General features: G+C 38.6%; 2 protein-coding genes across 4 annotated transcripts in view; one reads left to right on the top strand and one right to left on the bottom strand.

Annotated features, from left to right (window-relative positions):
- Positions 1-7,120: 7,120 nt before the first annotated feature.
- cfap90 (cilia and flagella associated protein 90) lies at positions 7,121-13,059 on the top strand. Its single transcript, XM_071499995.1, has 3 exons — positions 7,121-7,337; positions 7,813-7,929; positions 12,075-13,059. Exons 1-3 carry the CDS (start codon positions 7,221-7,223, stop codon positions 12,252-12,254), a joined length of 414 nt encoding a protein of 137 aa, XP_071356096.1. The 5' UTR covers positions 7,121-7,220; the 3' UTR covers positions 12,255-13,059.
- Positions 13,060-14,124: 1,065 nt separating this feature from the next.
- Positions 14,125-21,838, bottom strand: part of adcy2b (adenylate cyclase 2b (brain)) — a 47,540-nt gene continuing 39,826 nt past the window's right edge. For all 3 annotated transcript variants that reach the window (XM_071499991.1, XM_071499992.1, XM_071499993.1), the window contains exons 19-25: positions 21,084-21,168; positions 18,852-19,010; positions 17,609-17,755; positions 17,284-17,391; positions 15,369-15,483; positions 15,112-15,236; positions 14,125-15,034 (exon numbers count right to left, since the gene is read on the bottom strand). In XM_071499991.1, the coding sequence (XP_071356092.1) occupies positions 14,882-15,034; positions 15,112-15,236; positions 15,369-15,483; positions 17,284-17,391; positions 17,609-17,755; positions 18,852-19,010; positions 21,084-21,168 (892 nt within the window). In that variant the 3' untranslated portion in view covers positions 14,125-14,881. The remainder of the gene's footprint in view (positions 15,035-15,111; positions 15,237-15,368; positions 15,484-17,283; positions 17,392-17,608; positions 17,756-18,851; positions 19,011-21,083; positions 21,169-21,838) is intronic.

The raw sequence follows: 21,838 nt of genomic DNA, 5'->3' as shown, positions 1-21,838 counted from the left end.
GTGTGTGTGTGTGTGTGTGTCCAACTTGCAGCAGTGAAACGTTGGGCATTTGAAACCAATGAGTCATGAATCAAAAACACACGTAGATAATAACACGGGATATAAAGGCTGTCAGTTGTGATAATCCAGTGAATGACAAGCTCACAGGCCATGTGTAACTCGAGCTGTCTATGCGACACACGCTGGTGGGGATAGATTTAACAGACTGTGATTCATCTATTGTTAATTGTTTCTGCTGTGCTGCCATAAAAAGTAGGTGGACGCGAGTTGCTCATACTTAAAAAGAGGAGTAGTGAGAGTGGTACAGTCTGCCGGACACAATCCAAGCAGAAAAGCTTAGCGCTGAGCTTCTGGTCTGAGCTGTATTACTAATGCCATCTGCTGGTGTAGACTGGAACTGATGCTTCTGCCCAGTCTCCTTCCAGCGAAAATACAAAAATATGAAATTTGTGTTGATCATATTAATGCTTCTTCTGCATCATTTCACTGCAGCTCATAATCTCCTCGTTGGCTGGCCAGCACCTCCAGCCGCCCGAGGACACAATCAGTGAATCCCCATGGAGGCCGAAGGTGTTGAGTCTTGAATAAATAAATAAGACACTGTGAAATAAATACATGGTGTGTAATATAACACTCAAATAATCCAATGCATTTTTAAAACTCAGCTCAAATATTTTTCTAAATATTACAGTTAAAAAAAAACAGTGTAATGCCATCTCATTGATAAATCGCTCCACTATTTGCTACTACATTTATGTATCACATTTATATATTGATCAGTGTAGAGTAAATATTAGTTACACCTTTCAGTATAACACAATGAAATTCAATCAAAATGGATATGAAGTTGAATCAATTAATCTGAATTAGTATAAACTATACAGTATCTTATAAATTAACAACTGTAACAAACAAAAAAAAAGGGATAAAAGGAGTGATTATGAATAGAAGATGGATAAAATAACATTTGATAACACTAAGTCAAGTTTTAGAAATGTTTTGGATTATTTCACAATTTCATGCTTGTAATACATATTTTGTATGTATTTATTCATAATGTTTATGTATCTCATAATATTTTCCAACTTTGAACACTATGAGCCTCCTTTTATCCTTAAACGCAAAATGAGAATCCATCATTGTGTGTGTTTGTGTGAAAAGGTTGCAGGGTCAATTAGTTCCACACTGACTAAAGCCCCGAGTCAAAGCAAGGTTTACACTGCTGTCTTTCTTGTTGTAAACAGCATTCAGAACAATCAGGATGATGCTGCTGCTTGTTTGAGGATTACTCACTGATGATCCTCAGTTTGCAGGTTGTATGTTGCTAGGTGACCTCCAGGGCTTCCTCAATTAATGTCAAGTAAATATTTCAGGAACAGTAGTTTGTTCTAGTAATGAGAGCATCACAACATGGCTGCATGATCAAAGTACTTGGACAAGTAACACACACACACACACACACACACACTGCTCAAAATGTTCCGATTGATGTCCAGTCAATGAAAATGTTGATATTGATTAACAAAGCCACCGATAGTAGAGGGATTTACTGATGCGATGACATTATACTGTCATTTGGTAACTGGGGCTCAACATGGAAAATGACCTTTAGCTGTAATGCATTCATTACAGTCAGTAGAGGTCTGCAGATTGGCTTTATTTCTGCGATCTATGCAGCTGTTCAGCTGGACTGGTTCAGCACAGAGATCAGCCCAGCGGTGATATTTGAATGCAGGTCTACAGTCTATACGTATAATCATAATAAACATTATCATGATTGTTATTTTACCAACGTTGGAAGTGAGACAAGGAAAAAAATACTCATTTTACTTTTTTCACCATAATAACACTAAAACTTACAGTTTATAACATTTATCATCAGATGTTTCATAGGTTTAGAATTAAAATAAGGAAATTAGATGCAGCAATAGAGAATAATACTTCCCAGAAACCAACCAATGGAGACAATACAGCAAGAACTCACAAAAGAAGTCAACATTTTGAGAAAAACAGATGTAGGTAATAATGGTGAGGTGGGGGGGTAAACCCATCAAAGTCAGGACAGCCATGTGTCTTTACACAGAGCAGAGTTATATTATTTTATCAGCAATATTTAATGATATTGATTTATAGGAAGAAATGCTACATTAAAGTCATTTGTGAGTCTAAGTGTGGTTTAAGTAACAATGCTTGTTTAAAAGTAAATAGATTTTTGTTAGTTTATATTAACAGTAATTTTCCCTTCAGTTGATCACTGTATTTGGACATGCACCTCTACATGACTTACACTGGCTGCCTGTTACATTCCACATTGATGTTAAAACTCTGCTTATCACCTTTACAGCATTAAATGACCTTGCTCCAAATTATATTATAAATCCCGCATGTGCCTGGGCATTTGTTTAGATCTGTGGATGGAGCTCTGCTGAGACCTACAGTAGGTATACTGAGTCTCAGATAGTGACTCAGGGTGACCAGGTCTTTGCTGTCAGAACAGTTTGCCTATTGAGATCAGACAAGCAGCACCATTAGTGTCTTTTAAAACTCTTCATAAAGCATTCTTTTACCAGAAAGCTTTTATAAGTGTTTGATATGTTGTTGTGTTTTATATTCCCACTATACAGACAATTTGTGTAACTCTACTCTGCTTAATGAGCTGTTTGTTTTTCTTTTTGTTAATTGCTATTTTTAAGTCCTCTGTTCAGCACACTGTAATTTTGTTTAAAAAGTGATATATAAATGAAGTTTATTATTATGAGTTTATCCACAGACTGAAGTGGCATACTACAGTGTATCGAGGATATATAGAGTTTTAGTGTATAATGTTTTCTTTTCAGAAGTTTGTATCAGGTCCCACATAGAGATATACATAACAGACAGATGAACATCATACAGAGCATCTAACACTAAAGAGCAGTTCAAACTTTAGGGTAAAACTATGCAGCTTTTTCTAACAATGGCCGCCAGGACAGATCTGACAATTATGGAATAATGGCAAATGATCAAACTGTCATGTACCAGTAAAACAGTAGCACAACTAGAGAGGAGTCATTAAATTAGTGAACTCATTCTAATGTTAGTTACACAGCAATGTCTCTCTAAAGTTGAATAACTAGCTAACATTAGCCACAGTAATCCACTGGTCATACCAGACCGAGTAAAGCTGTAGCAGCAAAAGCTCTCAGTGCTTTAAATTGAGCAAGGGTGCATTTATTTACCACTGATCAGTTCAACTTTTAATTTAAAAAAGACGAGTGTTATTTATATATATTTGTTCTGCATGACACTGGCATTTCACTGCCATCATTGCTTTCCAAGACTTCTCAGATACTCTGATCTACAGCTGTTTCTGTTTCAGCTCCACCTCCTCCTCAGTGTCAGGTAGGCAGGTGGGTAATTCATTGCCTTGCTTCCCATGTTTTGTTTGGCAAATGAAGTTCACCTCCCTCTTTTAAATCTGCCTCATGTACACATTGATGTATTACTGGTCCTGTCCAGCAGGGGGGAGGCTGACACTAGTGATCAACTGGCTTTCCACAGAGGGAGTATCATTGCTGGGCAGTCAAACAATGAGAAAAATCTCTCGTCTGCTCTTCCCCTGCTTATATCATATCACTAAAATAAACATCTCACAGTTGTTTGCCTCCACCCACCAGGCAAGTTGCAGTTTACAGCCATGTCTGTCCAGACTCATAATATATGTAGTGAAGACACTGAAGGGATTTAATGAAAGGTATTGTATCATAATTAGTGAATGAGTTTTTGAGTTATGACCAAAAACATGTTTTCTAAGGTGACCATGACTTTGACCTTTGACCTTTTATCACCAAAATCTAATCAGATCGTTCATAAGTGAAAGTTTGTCACATTTTGAAGAAATTCCCTCAAGGTGTTACTAAGATTTCATTTTCACAAGAATGGGATGGAGAGATGGATGGACGGATGTATGGACAACCCAAAATCATATAGTGAATACTCTGAAGTGATTTAATAAAAGGCATCAAGTGTATTCTGTCATAATTAGCATATGAATTCTTAAGTTATGGCTGAAAATGTGTTTTGTGAGGTCACGGACACTTTTACTACCCAAGTCTGATCAGTTCATCCTTCAGTCCAAATGGTTCTTTGTGCCAAATTATAAAAAAAAACAAACCCGAAGGCGCTCCCAAGATATCGCATTCACAAGAATGGATCAGATGGACGGACAGCTTGAAAACATAATAACATCATATAAAACATAATAACAAAGAAAACAACAGAAGGTAAAGTAATCACTAGTTCATTTTTGTATAATGTTTATTTTAGTTTAAAGGCCTTATTTTTTTTTGATAAAGCCCCAGAAATCAATTCTAATACTCCAGACAAAATGAACAACAATCACATTTAAATTTAGGAAAACAACCTTCTTAGATAAGGAGGATTGTCTACTCAAAAACGTAGTTCATCACCTTCCTCAGGACTGCGTGGCTTCGTCAGATTTAACTGACAAGTGATGGCAACACAACTAAACAAAAAAAAAAAAACCCACAACTGTCATATCACTTCATATCAGTGCATAAAGAAAGAGCAAAACGACAAATACAGAAATCTCGGGTGTAAAATAACTGAAACTGATTCAACTACTCAAAATTCTCTCTTATCTCTGTTGGGCCTCTTGTTGCTCGCAGTATGAAGCTGATTGAGAAAATGGGTCAGTGTCTAATAGGCCTGATGGGGTTCCTGGGTCAAATGTGTTGCTTTTCACAATACATTTTTTTCTTTTTAATATTGCAAGTTTTTTTCTCCATGACCATGGATATCATCTGAATGTCAATATTATCTTTAATTAGATTTTTATGGATCATTTGTACTTTGGGTTCAACAACTTATTATTCACAGATTTTTTTTTTTTTACGAGGAATCTTCATTAGCAGCTGAAGCTGTGTGCCTGGCTTCAAATACTCTAATAAATCAAATACTGTGCTACTTTGAATGACATAAAACATGTGCAAAAGTGACAACACAACAATTAATTCCACATTAACAAAACATGAGCTGTATAAAAATATACAGATGAGAACAAGGCTCGCTAACACTGGTCGCTTCTTTTAATAACTCAGGACCATTGAATGGCTGACCCCTGCTTCAGGTGACTCCATTCCCACAGTGACTCCTGCCAAATAGCAATATATCCCTCTGAAATGTCAGCTGTAATTACTCCTGTGCGCTGAGACAACCTATGAAATGAAAAAAAGCAGCTGGTGCTCATGCTCCTCTCTCTCCTGCCTCTCTTTTTGTCCACATATTCCCAACGCTGATTCATTGGCAGATGCATCAGAATCTGTGCTCCCCTGATCTCAGTGAGGTTCAGAGCTTTCTATTGTGTGTGTGTGTGTGTGTGTGTGTGTGTGTGTGTGTGTGTGTGTGTGTGTGTGTGTGTGTGTGTGTTGTGGTCTGGGCCAGTGCACAGCACAGTGAGTGGTGTCCTCTTATTGGCCACCCCCTGCTGCTGGTCTGTCATAACTACCTGGAGGGAGAGAAAAATAACAGCAGGTGGGACTGACGCACACACACACACACACACACACACACACACACACACACTAGTGACAGAGGCAGCCTCACACAAACACAGGATCTAAAATGCTAAATTATCCCTATTTTGTGTGACACAAAATAAAATTACAGAATCTAATCTAATTGCGTTTATCTGTTGGCCACATCACTCCTTTCTATCAAAAATACCCATAATTCTATTCTGATGTTTAAAAAAATGACAGATTAAAGCAATGGTTTGAACCATTCATATTTGGCATACAGTCATGTGTGGTATCAGTCTACTCTTGGCAAGAAAGTGAATAAGCCCCAAATGTCAAAATGTTGTAGCAGCTTTTCCTGTTTCCCCACTGGATTCATTTTGCCAACAGTAACTGGAGGTGCACCATCTGTATCTCCACATACTGCAAGGGGGTGAGAGATTATTTATACTTTATCTGAAGCCTCTGCAATTGGACTTTGTCACACATAACTGAACGACATATTCCACACAGTGCTTGAGGCATAGTCTGTCCAGTGTTATAAATTGATTCTGCTGCTGAGTTACACTGCAGATGAAGTGGGAGAGCTTCAAAGGGGCTTCAAGGGACAAGTGTTATTAGAATAAAGGGAGACACTGGTTGCAACTATCCTGGGATGTACTATCACTTTTTTTGATTGTCTGTTGTTGACAACATTTGCAGTAATTCCAGTGTGTACAGTATCAGCCGACAGACCATTTGATGAGTATTTTTCTTTGAATATCAGCATGCATTTAATCGGTTAAAGAATTTAGGTCAGTGTTTCTACATGTAAATACACCTGCTGACTGTAACTTTAGTTAAAGATAATTGAATAAGAATTAGCCACACACAAAGAACTTATATATTACTATTACTTATATTACTTATATTACTTATATGGACATGTTTGAATGTAGTCATTCATCAGGGGCACAGTAAGCCGACTTTCAAACCAGTTTCATATACATATTGGAAAATAAGAATCATATTGGTCTCCCACAAGTTTAAAAAAGTAAAAAAAAATGAAAGCTTTATCAATAATTGGTGGTAAAAGTGATGCAAATTGCAATAATTCTGCCTGTGGCTTTCTTTGTTTTTTTCCTGCAGCAGAAGTAACTGTGTGCCTCCATGAAAAATGCGTGCAGTAATAACAATATCCCTCCAGGTCAGTAAAGTGTGGCTTTCAGCTAAATCAGTTGACATTTTATGATTAGTTCTAATGATATAAAAGAACAGTAGAAAAAATCCACAGAAACGTTCAGGGGCAAAAAGCAGTCAAGGGAAATATTCCCTATTGGCTGATAGTTTGGTACACCTGAATGTATCGTGTGTTGCAACAGCCACTATAAAAACATTAACTGTGTTTTTAGGGAATGGACATCAAATTAATTTCAATTCAATTCAATTCAATTTGATATGAATAGAGACAAATCATAATATAAATGATTTGGTCTTGTGCAGAAACATTTCAGTCAGGTGGCATGTAGCTCTTTGAATCGCCACGTTCAGCACTCAGGAGCTCTGAAGTACAGGAAAACAGAAAAGCAAGTGAAGGCCGCATGAACTCCTGTGAAGCGGGTCGGTAACCTAGCAACCACAAACGCCGCGGATCCGCTTGGTCTAGCTGGGGATTCACTTTTCTGAGGTTTTATAACCTTTACCGGGTGATTTGTGGCCAGGAAGATGGACGTATCACTCCAGGCACAAAGCAAACCGCTTTCTACCTTGTCTCCCTTCAGTTACATCCCACCACGACGAAAGGAACCAAAAGAAATGTCCTATTTTAACAGGGACTCAAAGGTAAAGCGTTAAAATAATCTCGATGCTAATGTGTTTGACTAGCTAGCTTACGGCTCTTAAGTGAAAATATTTAGATTTATCACGCTACTGTGACGATATCACAACAGAAAATGTGTTCAAATGCGATTCCCACCGGTCACAGAGTATACACATAGCTAATAATATTTGGAGACATGTGTTCCAGCCGAAGGAAGTCAGGGAAATTAATTAACTTAATGCTAATACTAAGTGCCTCATTCGTGAAAGGAAATCAGAGAAGTCCTGACATGTATTTAGATGCAAATTTATGTCTAAAACCTTTTCTTCTCTTGCATCAAGAAGTTAAGAAGCACAAAAGGAAAAATGATAATACACTATTACCATGTTTTTAAATTGATAATTGCTGTGATTGTTGCCCAAAGTGGCAAAAGTGATCTTGTTCTGTGTGAGGACAGGCTTTGAATGCTAAACGCTTGCTCTGTCTCCTCACTGGTAGGCCCCAGAAGTCTCCATGTATGACCAAGTGTACCACCAGGCTGAGGGTTATGACATGAAACTGCGCCGGGATGACAGAAGACACCATAAAGGAAGAGGACTAAACATAAATGATGAGGTAGTGATCACACTTGAGTGACTATTTTACTTCTGCTGATGAGCCCATGACAATGACCTTAATTTAAAAAAAAAAAAAATTAACTCAGCAATACATTACACCTGTTCCAGACACTAGAGTTACACTGAAAGACTATACTGACTTATCAGTAATCTGATCAATCATGGGCCATTTTTGAAAAATGTAGCTCTGTTGGTAAACCAAACAGAATCCAGTATTGATCAATAAAAACTTTGTTGCTGCGGAAACATAACTCTAATTTCAAACGAGGCAGGCTTGAACACATTGTATGTCTGTAAAATAAAATTTAAGTAAAAAGGAAGATAGAAAATAAATAAATGAACGAGCCATCCAGCCTTAGAGTTACAAAAAGTTAATTTCTGACTCGTAGGACAGTTGCATACAAAACACCCACAGTTAAAGCATGACAGTGCCCATAGACCTACAGGTCAGATCAGAGACCTTTGCTGTTGGGATGCAACTAATGATTATTTTCTTTTCTTGATTATTCAAATAAATGTTTTCTCTATAAAATGTCAGAAAAAAGCAAACAATGCTTGTTATAGTTTCCCTCACCCTAAAATGATGTCTTCAAATGTCTTCTGTTAATAAACCAACAATCCAAAATCCTAAGAAAATCAGTTTATTTTTATATATCATGTTTGACAAAGAAAAGTATTGAACCTTCACATTTGAGAAACTGAAACCTGCAAACTTTTTGCTTTTTAGCTTGAAAAATAGCTGAAGTGATTATTTAATTATGAGCTTAAGAAAATGGTTGTTCATTTTTTCTAATTCTATTTTTTAATTTTCTGTCGAATGACAAATTAGTGCAGCTCTGTTGTCAGCTAAAATCCATGAATTGTACCCATGGCAATATAGAAACTCACACACACACACACACACACGCAAACACACACAGTGCACACCACTCAGGGCTACAGACATACAGTGCCAAGAAAAACTAAGTAAACCCAGTAACAAGTATAGACAAATACAATGTGCGTACAAACTCATCACAAAATATGTGTAAAGGTGTTTAAATCTGTAATTATTTATTAATTTTTTTAACAATGAATCATTGTTGAAATCTGACTAACTGAAATTCATATACATATACATGAAACACACATACTTTGATTAAAATCATGCTTTCCTCTTGAGTTGACCCACCAGTGCTATTAGGGATGTCTTTCAAGAAGACAAATCCTTTTATTTGCCAAGTTTGCTTTTACACACACAGGAATTTGACCTCTGCATTTAACCCATTTAACCCTGTAGGCAGCCACAGCTGCAGCGTCCAGGAAACAGTTGTTGGTTAGGTGCCCTTCAGCCATAGATATTGAGGGAGGGAAAAGTGCCATTCATTCTCTCCCTTCTCACATTTTCTCCTGCTCATCCAGGGAATCAAACTGGCAACCTTTTTAATCACCAGCCCTGTCCCTAACCTCAAAGCCACAGCTCCCTCTTAAATTACACTCCCTAGCAGGGGTCATATGTTGAAAAATGAATGCATTAATTTTATGACTTTTTTCCTTATATTGCATGTATAGTGCACATGAGCACATGCATAGGTAAACCTTGCACAGTTGTTTTGCAGGAAGATGCAAAGGAAAACGAATGAAATGAAAACTAATACATTACAGTTCCCTTGTTCTTTTGCAGTTCTGATTTCAGTGGATGCTGCTGTAGAGCACTGACCTCCTGTAAACTTGGCACACAGACCACTGATCAGTGCATTTTAAGCACAATCACTCTACTTAGCTGATAATTCACCATCATCACTATTTCCTGAACCTAAGCAGAAAGTCCTGCTTATTCTTGCAAACACAGAACTTTCCAAGCTTTAGATGATACTGGCAGTAACAATTTTGGAGTGTTTTATAGTTGACAACACCAGTATATTATTATAAATTAATTCTAAAAGAGCATACAGTTAAAATTGTTCCATAAGTCTGTTACCAATTTTTTTTTACCATGACACATATCTTTAACTTTTATGACATTTGTTTATTGCTCATTTTGAAGCTATCTGAACTCCATAGAGTAATTATTCATGTCAAGAAAACTAGCTCACAGTGAGTTTCTGGGTCACTGAAAGCAGAGCGGGTGGTGAACAAAGCAGCCACGCACACACTGCTGAGTTTGTAATTACAGTGAGTTGAGTGGTTGGCTGTCAGCTCCTGCTGAAGTAGGACATTTCTGTTCCAGTATTCACATTTAAATATGAATTAAGAACAATGTATAATACAATTCATAGGATAATAGCAGTGTGTTACTTTTTCGTTCCTGTTTCCACTTAAGTTCATGAACATATAAAACCCCTGCAGTCAGGAGCAGGCACTGTCTGTCCTGAAGTCAGAGGCTCTCAGTGCTCAGACAGCACACTGTTGCCCTGGGAAATACTGAGCAATGCATGTACTTCAGATTTTCCCAATATAACATGGTGTAGCTAATAGTTTCATTTGCTGGGATTGTTTCCACTTCTGCTAATATTGCACTGTATTACATGCACTGGAAATGAAGAGACAAAATGAACCTTAAGGCAGAGAAGTAGATGAAAAAATCTTCTTTTTGTCTCAGTTATGACAAAGTTACTTTGTCTCAACTGGAGTGATTATGATTTTTGATCAGAGCAATGCATCGGAAGAGTCTCCAGTTTAGTGTAATCATAGAATATAGCAACTGAAGTCGTACACCACTCGTCGCTCTCAGTGCCAACACGCATTCACAAGTTTTCAATCAACACAACTGCACCTGTAAGTACAGAGGTTAATAGAACTGATAACTACATGCGACATACCTATGACAAGGGGATATCAAATGATATACACAACATCCTGAGCAGACTGAAAAGACAGTTTCAGTCCCGGATAATCACACAGGCCAGAGCTGAAACATCGTTTTTATATTAAAATCACAACTTGTATGATGGCCATTTTCAAATGAAAGAACTGTGATTTTAAACATTATGTCTTAAGAAATGGTGGTGAAAGTTATAGTGACTGTGACTGTGTAACTAGCTGATATTATAACTGTCCATAGCAGATTTAATTAGTTGTCATCACTTTAATAATTAATAAGTACAAGTTATACCATTTTTAATGTCATGGCTATTAATGATGTTGAATTCTGAGTTGTTTGCTACTCCACCAATGTATTACCTTAGCTACTAAATTTGCATGGCTTGGGATGGTGATGGTCAGATTGGATTGCCATGAAATTTTGTAGACATTCATGGTCCACAGTGGTCCACTCTGAGTTTTCCTCTGGCGCCATCAGCAGGTTGACATTTGTGGTTTTGAAATGTCTCAGCGACTACTGGATGGATTGCCACAAAATTTGGTGGCCACATTCATGTCCCCCATGATGACAAAGTGATTGTTTTGTTCAAGCCTTTGGTTTATGACCAAATACCTGCAGAACTAATGCTGTTGCCATCAGCCTCAGCTAGTTTTTGTATTTAGTGCCAGTTAGAAGATGTTAGCATGCTACTACACAAAGCTAAGTTGGTGAGCATTAGCATGTTAGCACTGTCATTGTAAGCATGCCATGACCCTGACATTAGCATTTAGTTGAAAGCCCTGCTGTGCTGCAGTACAGCCTCACACAGCCACCGGCTGTAGTCTTTGTCTTGTTTCTATAGAGCGTTATGTGATGTTGCTCAAACTGACCTGCACAAGCAGCTGCATAATATTATGACTCCTTTCATTTATGCTCAAACCTATCATGTTTAATGCTGTGCTGACGACCAAAAGGTTTTCAATTTTAATTTATAGAAAATAATTACAACCACAATCACTACATTGGTCTATGTTATAATAATGTTGGTGAGACTAATTCTGTTAATAATGGCCTGGTTTGATTAGGACATACACAATACCTGGAACTGACACATGTAACTGGAATGCATTCAACATTAATGTAATTAATAGTATCACGTTTTCCTGTGATGCCCTGTGAAAATGTCAGCTGATAATGGATTTCCTTTATTTATTATACCTGACTCCTTAATTTCTGAAAACAGGTTATATCATTAGCATTATGTAGAACATGTAAGAGTGCAACATAAAACTCATGACTAGCACAGCTGTAATATTTACTCAGTATCTCACTGCCTTATTGTCCCCCTCACTCACTCCCAGGAAGAGTCCCGAGCTGTACCGGTGCTCTCCTCTTCAGAATACGGCCGTCGTCCTGTTCCCGTCCTCTATGAAACAGGCCGGCAGCACGCACGTGTGGCTTGCATAAAAGCTGAATTTTTCATGAAAAATGGGATCATCTGGAATGTGGCAGAGGGATACGGATCAGTGGCCCCCCTTTGAAAGCCTGAAGTATTTCAGCATGAAATCAGAGTGCCCTCACCGTGAAAGCATTGAATAATAAACAAGTGTTGTAATGTGTAGATTTCACGTTACTTAGTCTATATTAAAAATTCAAACATTTAAACCATCATTAAATCAGATGAAATTTAATTATGATATATATCTTTATTAAGGACTAGTAAATTGCAACACAAATAGTTATTTTAAGTGACACAGTATCAATCAAAAGACCTTAAATAATAGATAAGAAAAGATTGAGATGGTGACTTTTTCCAGGAACCTTAGGCGACGTCAGTAGGAACATCACTGTAAGGTTCAGGTGGTACAGACTCTCTAAATCAAATGTCTTCTAGTTACTGCAGCTCAGTATTGCAAATGATATCAAAGATCAGAGACTGGGTGTTCACATTTCTTCCTTCATTCTTAAACTGACTACCTGAACTACTGACTACCAAACTGACTATTTGAAAGTATATGATTGAAACGCTGAACACAAATGAGATCACTTTCCAAGCCAGTCTCAAGTACTTGAGTGAACATTCTAACCACCTGCTGCTATGAAACTTTTAATACTTTTACTACTTTCCCAATAACTCAGATTTTAGCTTCTGATTCGGTAATGATACAGTAATGAAAAGGGACTTTTGCCACTTTACCTTCCACATATTTAATCTCTCCTCTGCCTCTTTTTGTGTATCCCTTACCTCTGATTTGCAAGTTCCTGGATTCATTTTGTGTATCAATTCTGAACCCACGCAACTGAGACTAACCGCTTACATATTAGGATCATTTTTTTGAGCACCGACATCTCTCATTTGCCTTTGTACTCTGTCAGAAATAGACCTCTTATTCTCAGAAAGGGTACAGTATTTCAATCTGTTTGTTGTTGCAGTGTTTATTTGATAGGAGCTAATGTGCAAAGTGGTGTTTCAAAAGTAGAAAGAGGCAAATTGCTGAGCAGAATGAACATGTCATGCCAGGTAATATTTGTTCATCAAAGCCTTCATAAAATAATGGTTCACACCTCAAACAGCAGACTTATCGTCAGAGATTTCTATTAAGTCCTAAAGTGCTCTTTGTATTTACCATTCAAATAATTTCTGTTCATGTTATGTTTATTTCACAAGAATAATTATACACATGTTCTGTTCATATTTACTTTCTTAAACTCTGTTTAAGTTCTGAAGTATTCACACATAGTATTAACATTGACAGCTGGTATTTGCGAGGCATTATTTTGTATTTAAAGGAATAGTTAGACTGATAGCACTCTCATATCTGTCAGCTAAATATGAAGCTAAAGCCAGCAGCTGATTAGCTTAGCAAAAAGACTGGAAACAGCCTGGGTCACTATTAGTACAAGTGACCTCAAACCAGCACCTCTAAATCTTACTAATGAACATGTTCTGTGGTTGTTTGTTTAATCTGTACTGTGCTGTTTTCCCCTGTTTCTACTCCTGCTAAGCTAACTGGCTGCAGGCTCAGACAAATATCACAGTGGTATCAATCTTCTCATCTAACACTCCACCAGAATGTGAACAAATGAAGAATGAGAGTGAATTGAGGGTAATTCCCAAAATGTTGAACTGTTGCTTAAAAGAAAAGTATAATATACTATTGAAGATACTATACACACTGGAAACAGAGCCACTGTAAAAAAAGAAACAAGTATTACTAACACATTCTGGTCTGTTTGATGGCTACAATAAATAACAATTACCAAAACAAAATCTGTTTGTATTCATTCAAACTAATGATCGTTCAAGCTTTCGACTCTGTTTTAAGAACATCCTGTGAATGTTTACACAGTTTAATTCTTTCATGGTGCACTTGTGTTTAAAGCTCTAAAACAAAAGACGCATAGAAAATGTTGTCATTTATATACAAATGTTTAATGAATAACAAAAGGATGGCAGTGAACATTTACACACATTGCTGTTGGTTTGGTTCCAGATGGATCATAAAAAAAGAAACCTCTACTTTCCTCTTGAATCCTGTGCCTGAGTCCACCTACTCTTCAGTGGGACACAAACGCAGCTCTAAAGCTTTAAATACAATTCACAGGTTTTGGCAAACTACTCATCACGCTGGCAATTTGTCTTTATCAACTGCTCTATATGACAATAAACTATTGTAACATCCATTTGAAATAAAATGGAACAAAACTGGCTCACAGTGCCAACCAGGCAGATATGAAAAAACACACAGCTCGGCAGGCAGCTCAGTTTGCTCAAGTATAAGGCTCTGAAGCACTGCAACACTGGCAATTGGGTAATTAGCTCCACACCACTACTACTGTACAGATGGGTGACTGGTGTCCTTGAGAGCTGCGCTAATTTAGCAAACCCCACTTTAGTCAGGCACTCCTTTAGACAGTGAAGAGACTCCTCAGAGCGAAGTCCTTGTTACACTCGAGATGTGAAAACCACCCGGGGTGCAGCGTTGAAGGACCGTGGTGGCGCACCTCGGCCCTGCTCTACCTTGTGGTGCTAAGGACAAAAGTTCTCGACATTTGTCTACTGTATCCGTTGCACTGTTGGCTGCTGGTAATGGGTTTTAGTTACAGAGCATGACAACTTGTGTGTGATTGTGTTCTCAAGTCTATTTGTTTGGTTAGTGTGGCATGCTCAAGGCATCACAGTCCCTTGTGACAGAGATCGGGTCATCTCCGTGTGAACAAAGTAGGTCTTCAGCTCACCTTTGCCCTTCACATTGATGATGCCCCGACATGAACACATGTACCCTAATACTGACAAGATATGACTCGTCTCCTCTGTTACCTGTACGGACAGAAAGATGTGATTAGTTTACTACCGCACTGTGAAAACATGCACTTGTATTTTGTAAGACATCTCACCTGTATTTTGCCCAGTACCCCAGTTGTCTCCATCCTACTGGCCACATTAACACTATTTCCCCAGATGTCATACTGAGGTTTCTGGGCCCCAATAACTCCTGCAATCACTGGGCCGTGGTTTATCCCTAAATAAATAACAAACGTCATGGCTGATTATCCTAAATAATCCCTTTAAGCTTTAATTTAAGTTTTAATCTCTTTTTAAGGAAAAAAAATCAACTTTGTGCACAGTTTTATGCAGTGAAAAATGTTCTCACCAATTCTGAGCCTGAAGTCGTTGAAGGAGTGTTTGTTGATGACGTCAAGCTTCCCAACAAGAGCGAAAGCAAACTCCACCATCGTGCCGATGTGCATGTACTGTCGGTCATGTTCCTGGGGGAAATGCAGAAGGGAATAAAAGAAGCTGAAGGTGCCATATGAGCTATGTGCCATTGTCAAATTAACAGTAATAACTTGGGATGGCTATAAATATGTGTGACAATGATCACCATGATTGGAAATTGGAAGTTTTTTGCTCATGTCTATAATATTCTAAGTTACATCCTGTTGCCTCTTAAATCAATTGTCCTCTTAGGCTTTACGGAAGAGGGTAAACAGTGATATTTGTAGCTTTGAATGGGCTGAAAGGAGCTCTTCTTTCTTTCGACTTTGCAAATCTGCTGTAAATCCATATATTTTTCCTTTGCACAGCAACTCACTGCAGCTAAACTCCTTCCCAAAACAGTGATTGTCTAACTGTAGCTTAGTGACCGTACCAAGCACAGCAGGCCTGTCAAGCTCTGGCTTTGTCCAGATATGCATGGGAACAAAGAAAGAGTGATACTCAACATTTAAAGAGTTTGGAGAGTGGTGACTTTCAATTTTTTAAACCAAGAACATGAACAAAATTTCCAAGGAATGGATGAAACATTGTGTTATTGTATGGCAAGCTGCAAATGTTAGCATATCTATACATATGCCTTATACACTGCATATTGCACATTCCCCCACTCATATTGCGCAGTGTGCATATTTGTACTGTATTATATTAATATTTTAATAATATCTTTTCATATTTTATTGTAAAATATTTTATTGTTACATTTTTTATATTTGAGCTATCTGTCTTGCAGCACTTACTTTGTTTTCTCTTCTTCATATTTTTTCTTCTTACTTTGTCTATTGTTATGAACCAAAAGACAGACGCAAATCCCTTATATGTAAGAATCTACTTACTACGACTAGACCTAATTCTGATTCCGGTATAGTACCTACAATAGTTGACTATTTCATTAGCTAAAGTAGCAAAAGTAGTAGTAAAAGCTGCTGATATTGAATATAGGATGTTACTATTGTATATCAGCTAAAGTTAGCAGCTCTTTCCTTTGCTTTACTGTATTTTTGGCAAGTTTACACAGAGAGTGTTGTGTTTTACAAACTCATAAAAACCTTTCCTCTCATAACAGTAAAACATAGTATTTCAAAATATGATCAATAAAGCAAAAAAAAAAAAAAAAAAGAAACCTAACCCTCATGTTGCTCTTACAATTAGAATTTAAAACTAGCATTAGCATTATTTAGCTAGCTAGCTACATCTAATAAATCAGCCAATTACAGTTGTCATTTCAGCAAAGAAAATGCACGACGAGGATGAGAAGCCTTCTTCTGGGCCTAGTGAGCGGTCAATTAAGCAGATTTCCTTCCAATCAAGCAGATTTGTTTTTACAACACAATGTGCTGCCACATTTCTGACTGATGATCTCATTTGCTTCCATTGATTACACTCATGCATTCAAATGAGTTTAGTAATGAATCACTGATGCCTGAATGTTATGTGCGGCACATTTTAAGGAGCCACCCACACAAAGCTTCCAAATGTATTTGGACAGCGACAAATATTTCGATGCTTAAGCTTCATCCAGTTTTGTGGCCATAAATGAAAAATGACAAGTTAACTGAAAATGAGCTCAGCCTGCCAAAACTGTTTTGACACTCTGAGACAAGATGGCCATGTGCAAAGCAGTGCTTGTTATTCGCCTTGTCCTCTACTATCAAATATGAGTTCAAAGTAAAGTTGACTGCAAGAGCTTTCACTTCAAGACATTAAACTGTGTGGCTGTCCACTCACTGTGTGACCCGATGAGGTCATAAATGTGTGTTTGTGTGTGTGTGTGCATGTGTATAAAAGCATGCCTGTGCACACTCTGGTCCTAGTGTCACATTGAGTCCAGTTGCAGCCATATAGGTGCTGCCAATGGTCTTTATCTTCTCCACTCCGCTGAACTTCGGCTTGGACAGCAGCTGAGGACACATGAGGAACACAGTATATAACATCAGAAGAAGAGGAGCAGGAAATAACACCAGCTTTTAGCCAGATACTGGCACATTTTGCTGCTTCTCCTACTACTTTGGTGCCTAACAGCAGAGTGTGGTTGCCTCTCAAGAAAAGCAGTAGGAAATTTATTTTTTTTTGTCACATTGACAGACAGCCAGGATCATGAATAGGAGAGGAGTTTACCTCATCAAAGTCCGCTATGATCTCGTTGAGAAGTCGGAGACACTCAAGTCCTTCCTTATTCACATCAGACTCTGTATAAAACTCTTTGAAGTCTGGGATGGAGGCGAACATCACACACACCGACTCGTATGACTGATGATAAAGGTCCTGATAACGAGCAAGAAGAAAATAAGAGCTGGATGTGTTGTATTGATCAAGCAGCAGTGAAGGAAAGCTAAAGACAAATGGTCGGTGGTTTCAATGAGTCTTTACTACAGAAAGAAAATCTATGAGCTGAATACCCCCACACTAAACAATGACACTGAGTCTTTAAATAAATAACATGAAGCTTTGATTATCTCTGTGGGAACACTGGGTCACTGCAGCAGCATAATAGTAACAGCATTCATCACAGGAAAGACCGAAGTAAAAATAGAGCGAAATGAGGGTACCCACTTTACAGCACTGGGAGGAGAAATATAGGGTTGGAAAGTATGAAAGTATGCTGACAAAAGATGTGAATTAACAGCACATACAGAGTATTCAGATTTAATCATGGTCTTCTAAAAATCTACTTTTACATTTTAGGAAAAAACGTTCATTCACTGTCTACTAGAGAAGTGTTCAATAGGACTGGAACAGTCAGCAAACATCAAGTCTCTCATGTTAAAATGTCCAACTTTACAGCAAAAATAAACATGTTTACAGCCTAGTACAAAAAGTGGTTTTGTTCTCTATGGGTAATTTCTCCCTTTGTGGCAACTGTACGAGGGTAAATTTTTATATTACTCACTCCTTTAAAGTTTATCAAGGCTTAAAGCCAAGTTTAACCAGCTAGCCCCAGCCTGTCTCATCAATTTCCAAAAGAACCTCACTGTAGCCTCCAATCTGCCCTGAAGACCTAGCACTGTTGTCTGTACATCCATGGGTACATGGCAAAGAGGAACAGCCACTATGTAAATTTTAAATTGTAGCCCCCAGTTGACTTACTGACATATAAATATATGTGGGTGTTGAGGGGAGGGGTGGGGCCCATGTTGTCAGACTTTGGAAACCTCTTGATTAAACAAACGAGATATAACGTGTTCATTGGTGAGTGTTAGAGGTGGTAGACAGATTTTGTCGCCTTTGGACCAGAGAAATCCTCACAAAAGCAAACAAGCGTATTTCCCAAAATGTCGTATGGATATGCAGAATACATGAAAAATAATTACTCCTTAACTCATCATAGATATAAGACAAACATCTTTTCTTGGGAATTCACCTCATTTTTCCAGTTGCGTCCCAGGAAGTGTTCAGCAACGTGAGCAGGTAAGACGTTCTCCAGCAGAACCCGGTTGAGGTTCTCCATGGTTTCGATTTCCTCACACTCCCTCTTGAACTTGTCCCTCCACAGGAAGTCCAACCTACAGTAATATTCATTCTGTTACAGAAGGACACAGAGTAAAGAGACACCTGTGTCATTCACACCGAGCACTCTGCTCCAGAGCTACAGGCCACCAAACCCAAAAAGAGAAACGGAAATGTCCTTTTCAACTGACAGCAGATATTTGATTTGGACTGGAGGTTGATCGGACAAAACACAGAGTCATCTGCAACTGCCCCCGTGTATTCTTCCAGCTACAGAAATTGGTCCATGGCACGAGAGCGTTTCCTAGAAATAGGCGGCATGTGTTCTTTTCTAATCATTACCGCCAAATGGACTCTTTATTGGATTTCTAGCAAAACCTAACCAACGGAAACTAAAAGGCACGCTTGGTATTCATAGAAAATTAATGTCCCAATAAGACGACAAAGAAACAATGCGAGATGCTCCGTTGTCATTGCTTGAGGAAATAGTGTGCAGACAGGACTGTTTTGCATAAAAGATAGCCACTGCTTCTTTTTTATGTTTTGGTTATTCATGCTTGAGGGAGTTTTAAACACATCTGAATATGTCAGCAAGGCTCATCTATCGGGGTCAAAACATCCCATGAGTGTGTGTTCGTGCATAAGACAGTGTCCCCCTGAACACAGCATCATTATGTTCACATATTTCTGAGAGCTCCGGGCAACCTGTGGGCTGGCCCCTGCAATGTGTGTGTGGGAGCAATTTCAGTCTCCTGTGACATATATTTCATGTGTGTGGGTAGCAGTCTGGATGATGTATATATGTGCACTGAATATTTCTTCCCTTGGGAGGAAGTATGGTGCCAATTTAGAAGACTCCACCAGTAAAGGCCTATACCACACTGCGCTGAGATCTTGTGCTATAGAGTCAATAGCCTAAGGCTGACAAAGAAATACAGACTTGCAGCCTTAGAGAAGGATCCCAGTCTGAACCATTTGTGTATGTATACATCTGGAGTTTGAGCACTTGCTCCACTTGTGAAGAGAGGAACTCCTGCACCTCCAGGAGTCTAGAAACTAGGCCAGAAGAAACTGAGCTAATTCCAGATGCCGTTTAGAAACCAAGCTAACAAGCTTGTAAATGAGCTTTGCTCCATCGCGCATCTCTTCTTCAGGGATGAATTACAGATGCCTTCATTCTTGTAACCTGCTTTCTCCTCCCTCTGACTAAATGGCTGGAAATGAGCTCATTAGGGCTGACGATGAAAATTTTGCAAGGCAAATTTGTTAACAGCAGGCTAAAAGCATGTAAAAATGGATGCCTGTGGTGCCTCATGCACCCTCATATCCAGTTTATGCACTTCTGTGTCAAGAGCCTTTGGTGACGTCACTCTGAACACCTTTTGACCTGTTTCCAGAATTATTTTGATGATAACAGATGAAGCATTTTACTGCACTAATTCGTACCCAAACAGCATCCGGACGGACAAACCCAATTACCCCTGAACAACCTCGATACACGCACATCCCGGACCACAACATGACAGTAACAAAGAGTTTCGTGCAGCAAAGTTGTGTTTCCAAAACAAATGCTCCCCTCCCTTCTGGTGACAGTGACCCAAAATGAGAACAACACATGAAGCTGTTTGGACCAATGTGGCTCTAAGGGGAGCCCCGGTTTTGGGCACAGACACTCTGGGGGGAGTCTTTCTGACCACAACATCTGTTTTGGGGTCAGAGATGATGGATGATACCCTGAGAAAAAAGATAAAACACCAAATCTGTGTCCGCTGAGTTAGCTCTCACATGACACGAGGATGGTGGACACAGAGGAGATGGAGGCAGTGGGCCACGCAAACAACTATTTTGATCCTCTAGCATATTGGGCCAAATCCTTGAAGACAGGTTCAATAGCTTCTAAATTTTGTTCTGGAAAGCAGTGAAGATAATCTCACTCCTCAGGCAGAGCTTTTCAGTAAAACAACATCCTGCAATGGTGCTGAATGGCCTAATAAGACGGGACCAACTGTAGTGAATGACCCAGATAAACCTCTAATCTATAGGCTATATAGGAAACAAAATCTAGGCTATAACATCAGTATGTGTCACTATTACATCGTGATGTCTGGTTATGTCATCGTGGCGGCCAGTTAAGAGACGTACTGACCTGTCTGGCCAACACCAGCAGGGTGATAAAGAAGATGAAAAGAGACACTGAGCCCATTGTCTTTAGATCCTTCAGGACTCCTGGTCTGTAGAGAGAGAGAGGGACAATACAAATCATACTGTGTTGATTGGCAAAGTCTGGTGATACTGTATAATCAACAAATCCCTGGGAAAAAAAAGAGAAAACAAACCAACAATGACTTGATCAAAATAACACATATTGTGAGTGTATCCAAAGGCTGACCTATCCTATTCCTCTGTGCCATAAAGCCCCATTGTTGTTCATAAACGATTAAATACACATCAGTGAGCCACACTGTTGCACAGGTTAGCATGAACAGTTTTTTGGGTCAGTTTGACGTATAACATCTTGGTGCCATAAATACTCACTAGTGCTGAAAATAGTCCCACACTAAAGCAATATATCTCCTGTGCACAGCTGTTACTGGGGTTTCTTACAAATCTATGCAACCATGTATATTTGTGACCTATTTAAAAGACGTAATATTCAGTAGGAATAATGAAGCAAGGGGCTGAGTGGCACAGACACGACAGAGAAGAGACAGACTAACACGTGGTTGGTTTTGGGCTTTCTTTGGGATTTGTTGGCAGCAAGAAAATACACCAGCAGCCTTCTCCTTTAAAGGAGCAAATTGTTTTACATGTTTTACATACCATTATTACCTAGGAACTCATCATTACAACATTAGTAATGTGATTTCCCCCCTTCCTCACAGACATTCCCCTCAGTTCCTC

The sequence above is a fragment of the Trachinotus anak genome, unplaced genomic scaffold (genome assembly GCF_046630095.1).
Source record: "Trachinotus anak isolate AG129_WGS33_773 ecotype Australia unplaced genomic scaffold, CSIRO_AGI_Tana_v1 ptg000016l, whole genome shotgun sequence".
NCBI lineage: Eukaryota > Metazoa > Chordata > Actinopteri > Carangiformes > Carangidae > Trachinotus > Trachinotus anak.
Note: the sequence above shows the minus strand (reverse complement) of the source record. Positions and strands in the feature narration are given on the sequence as shown.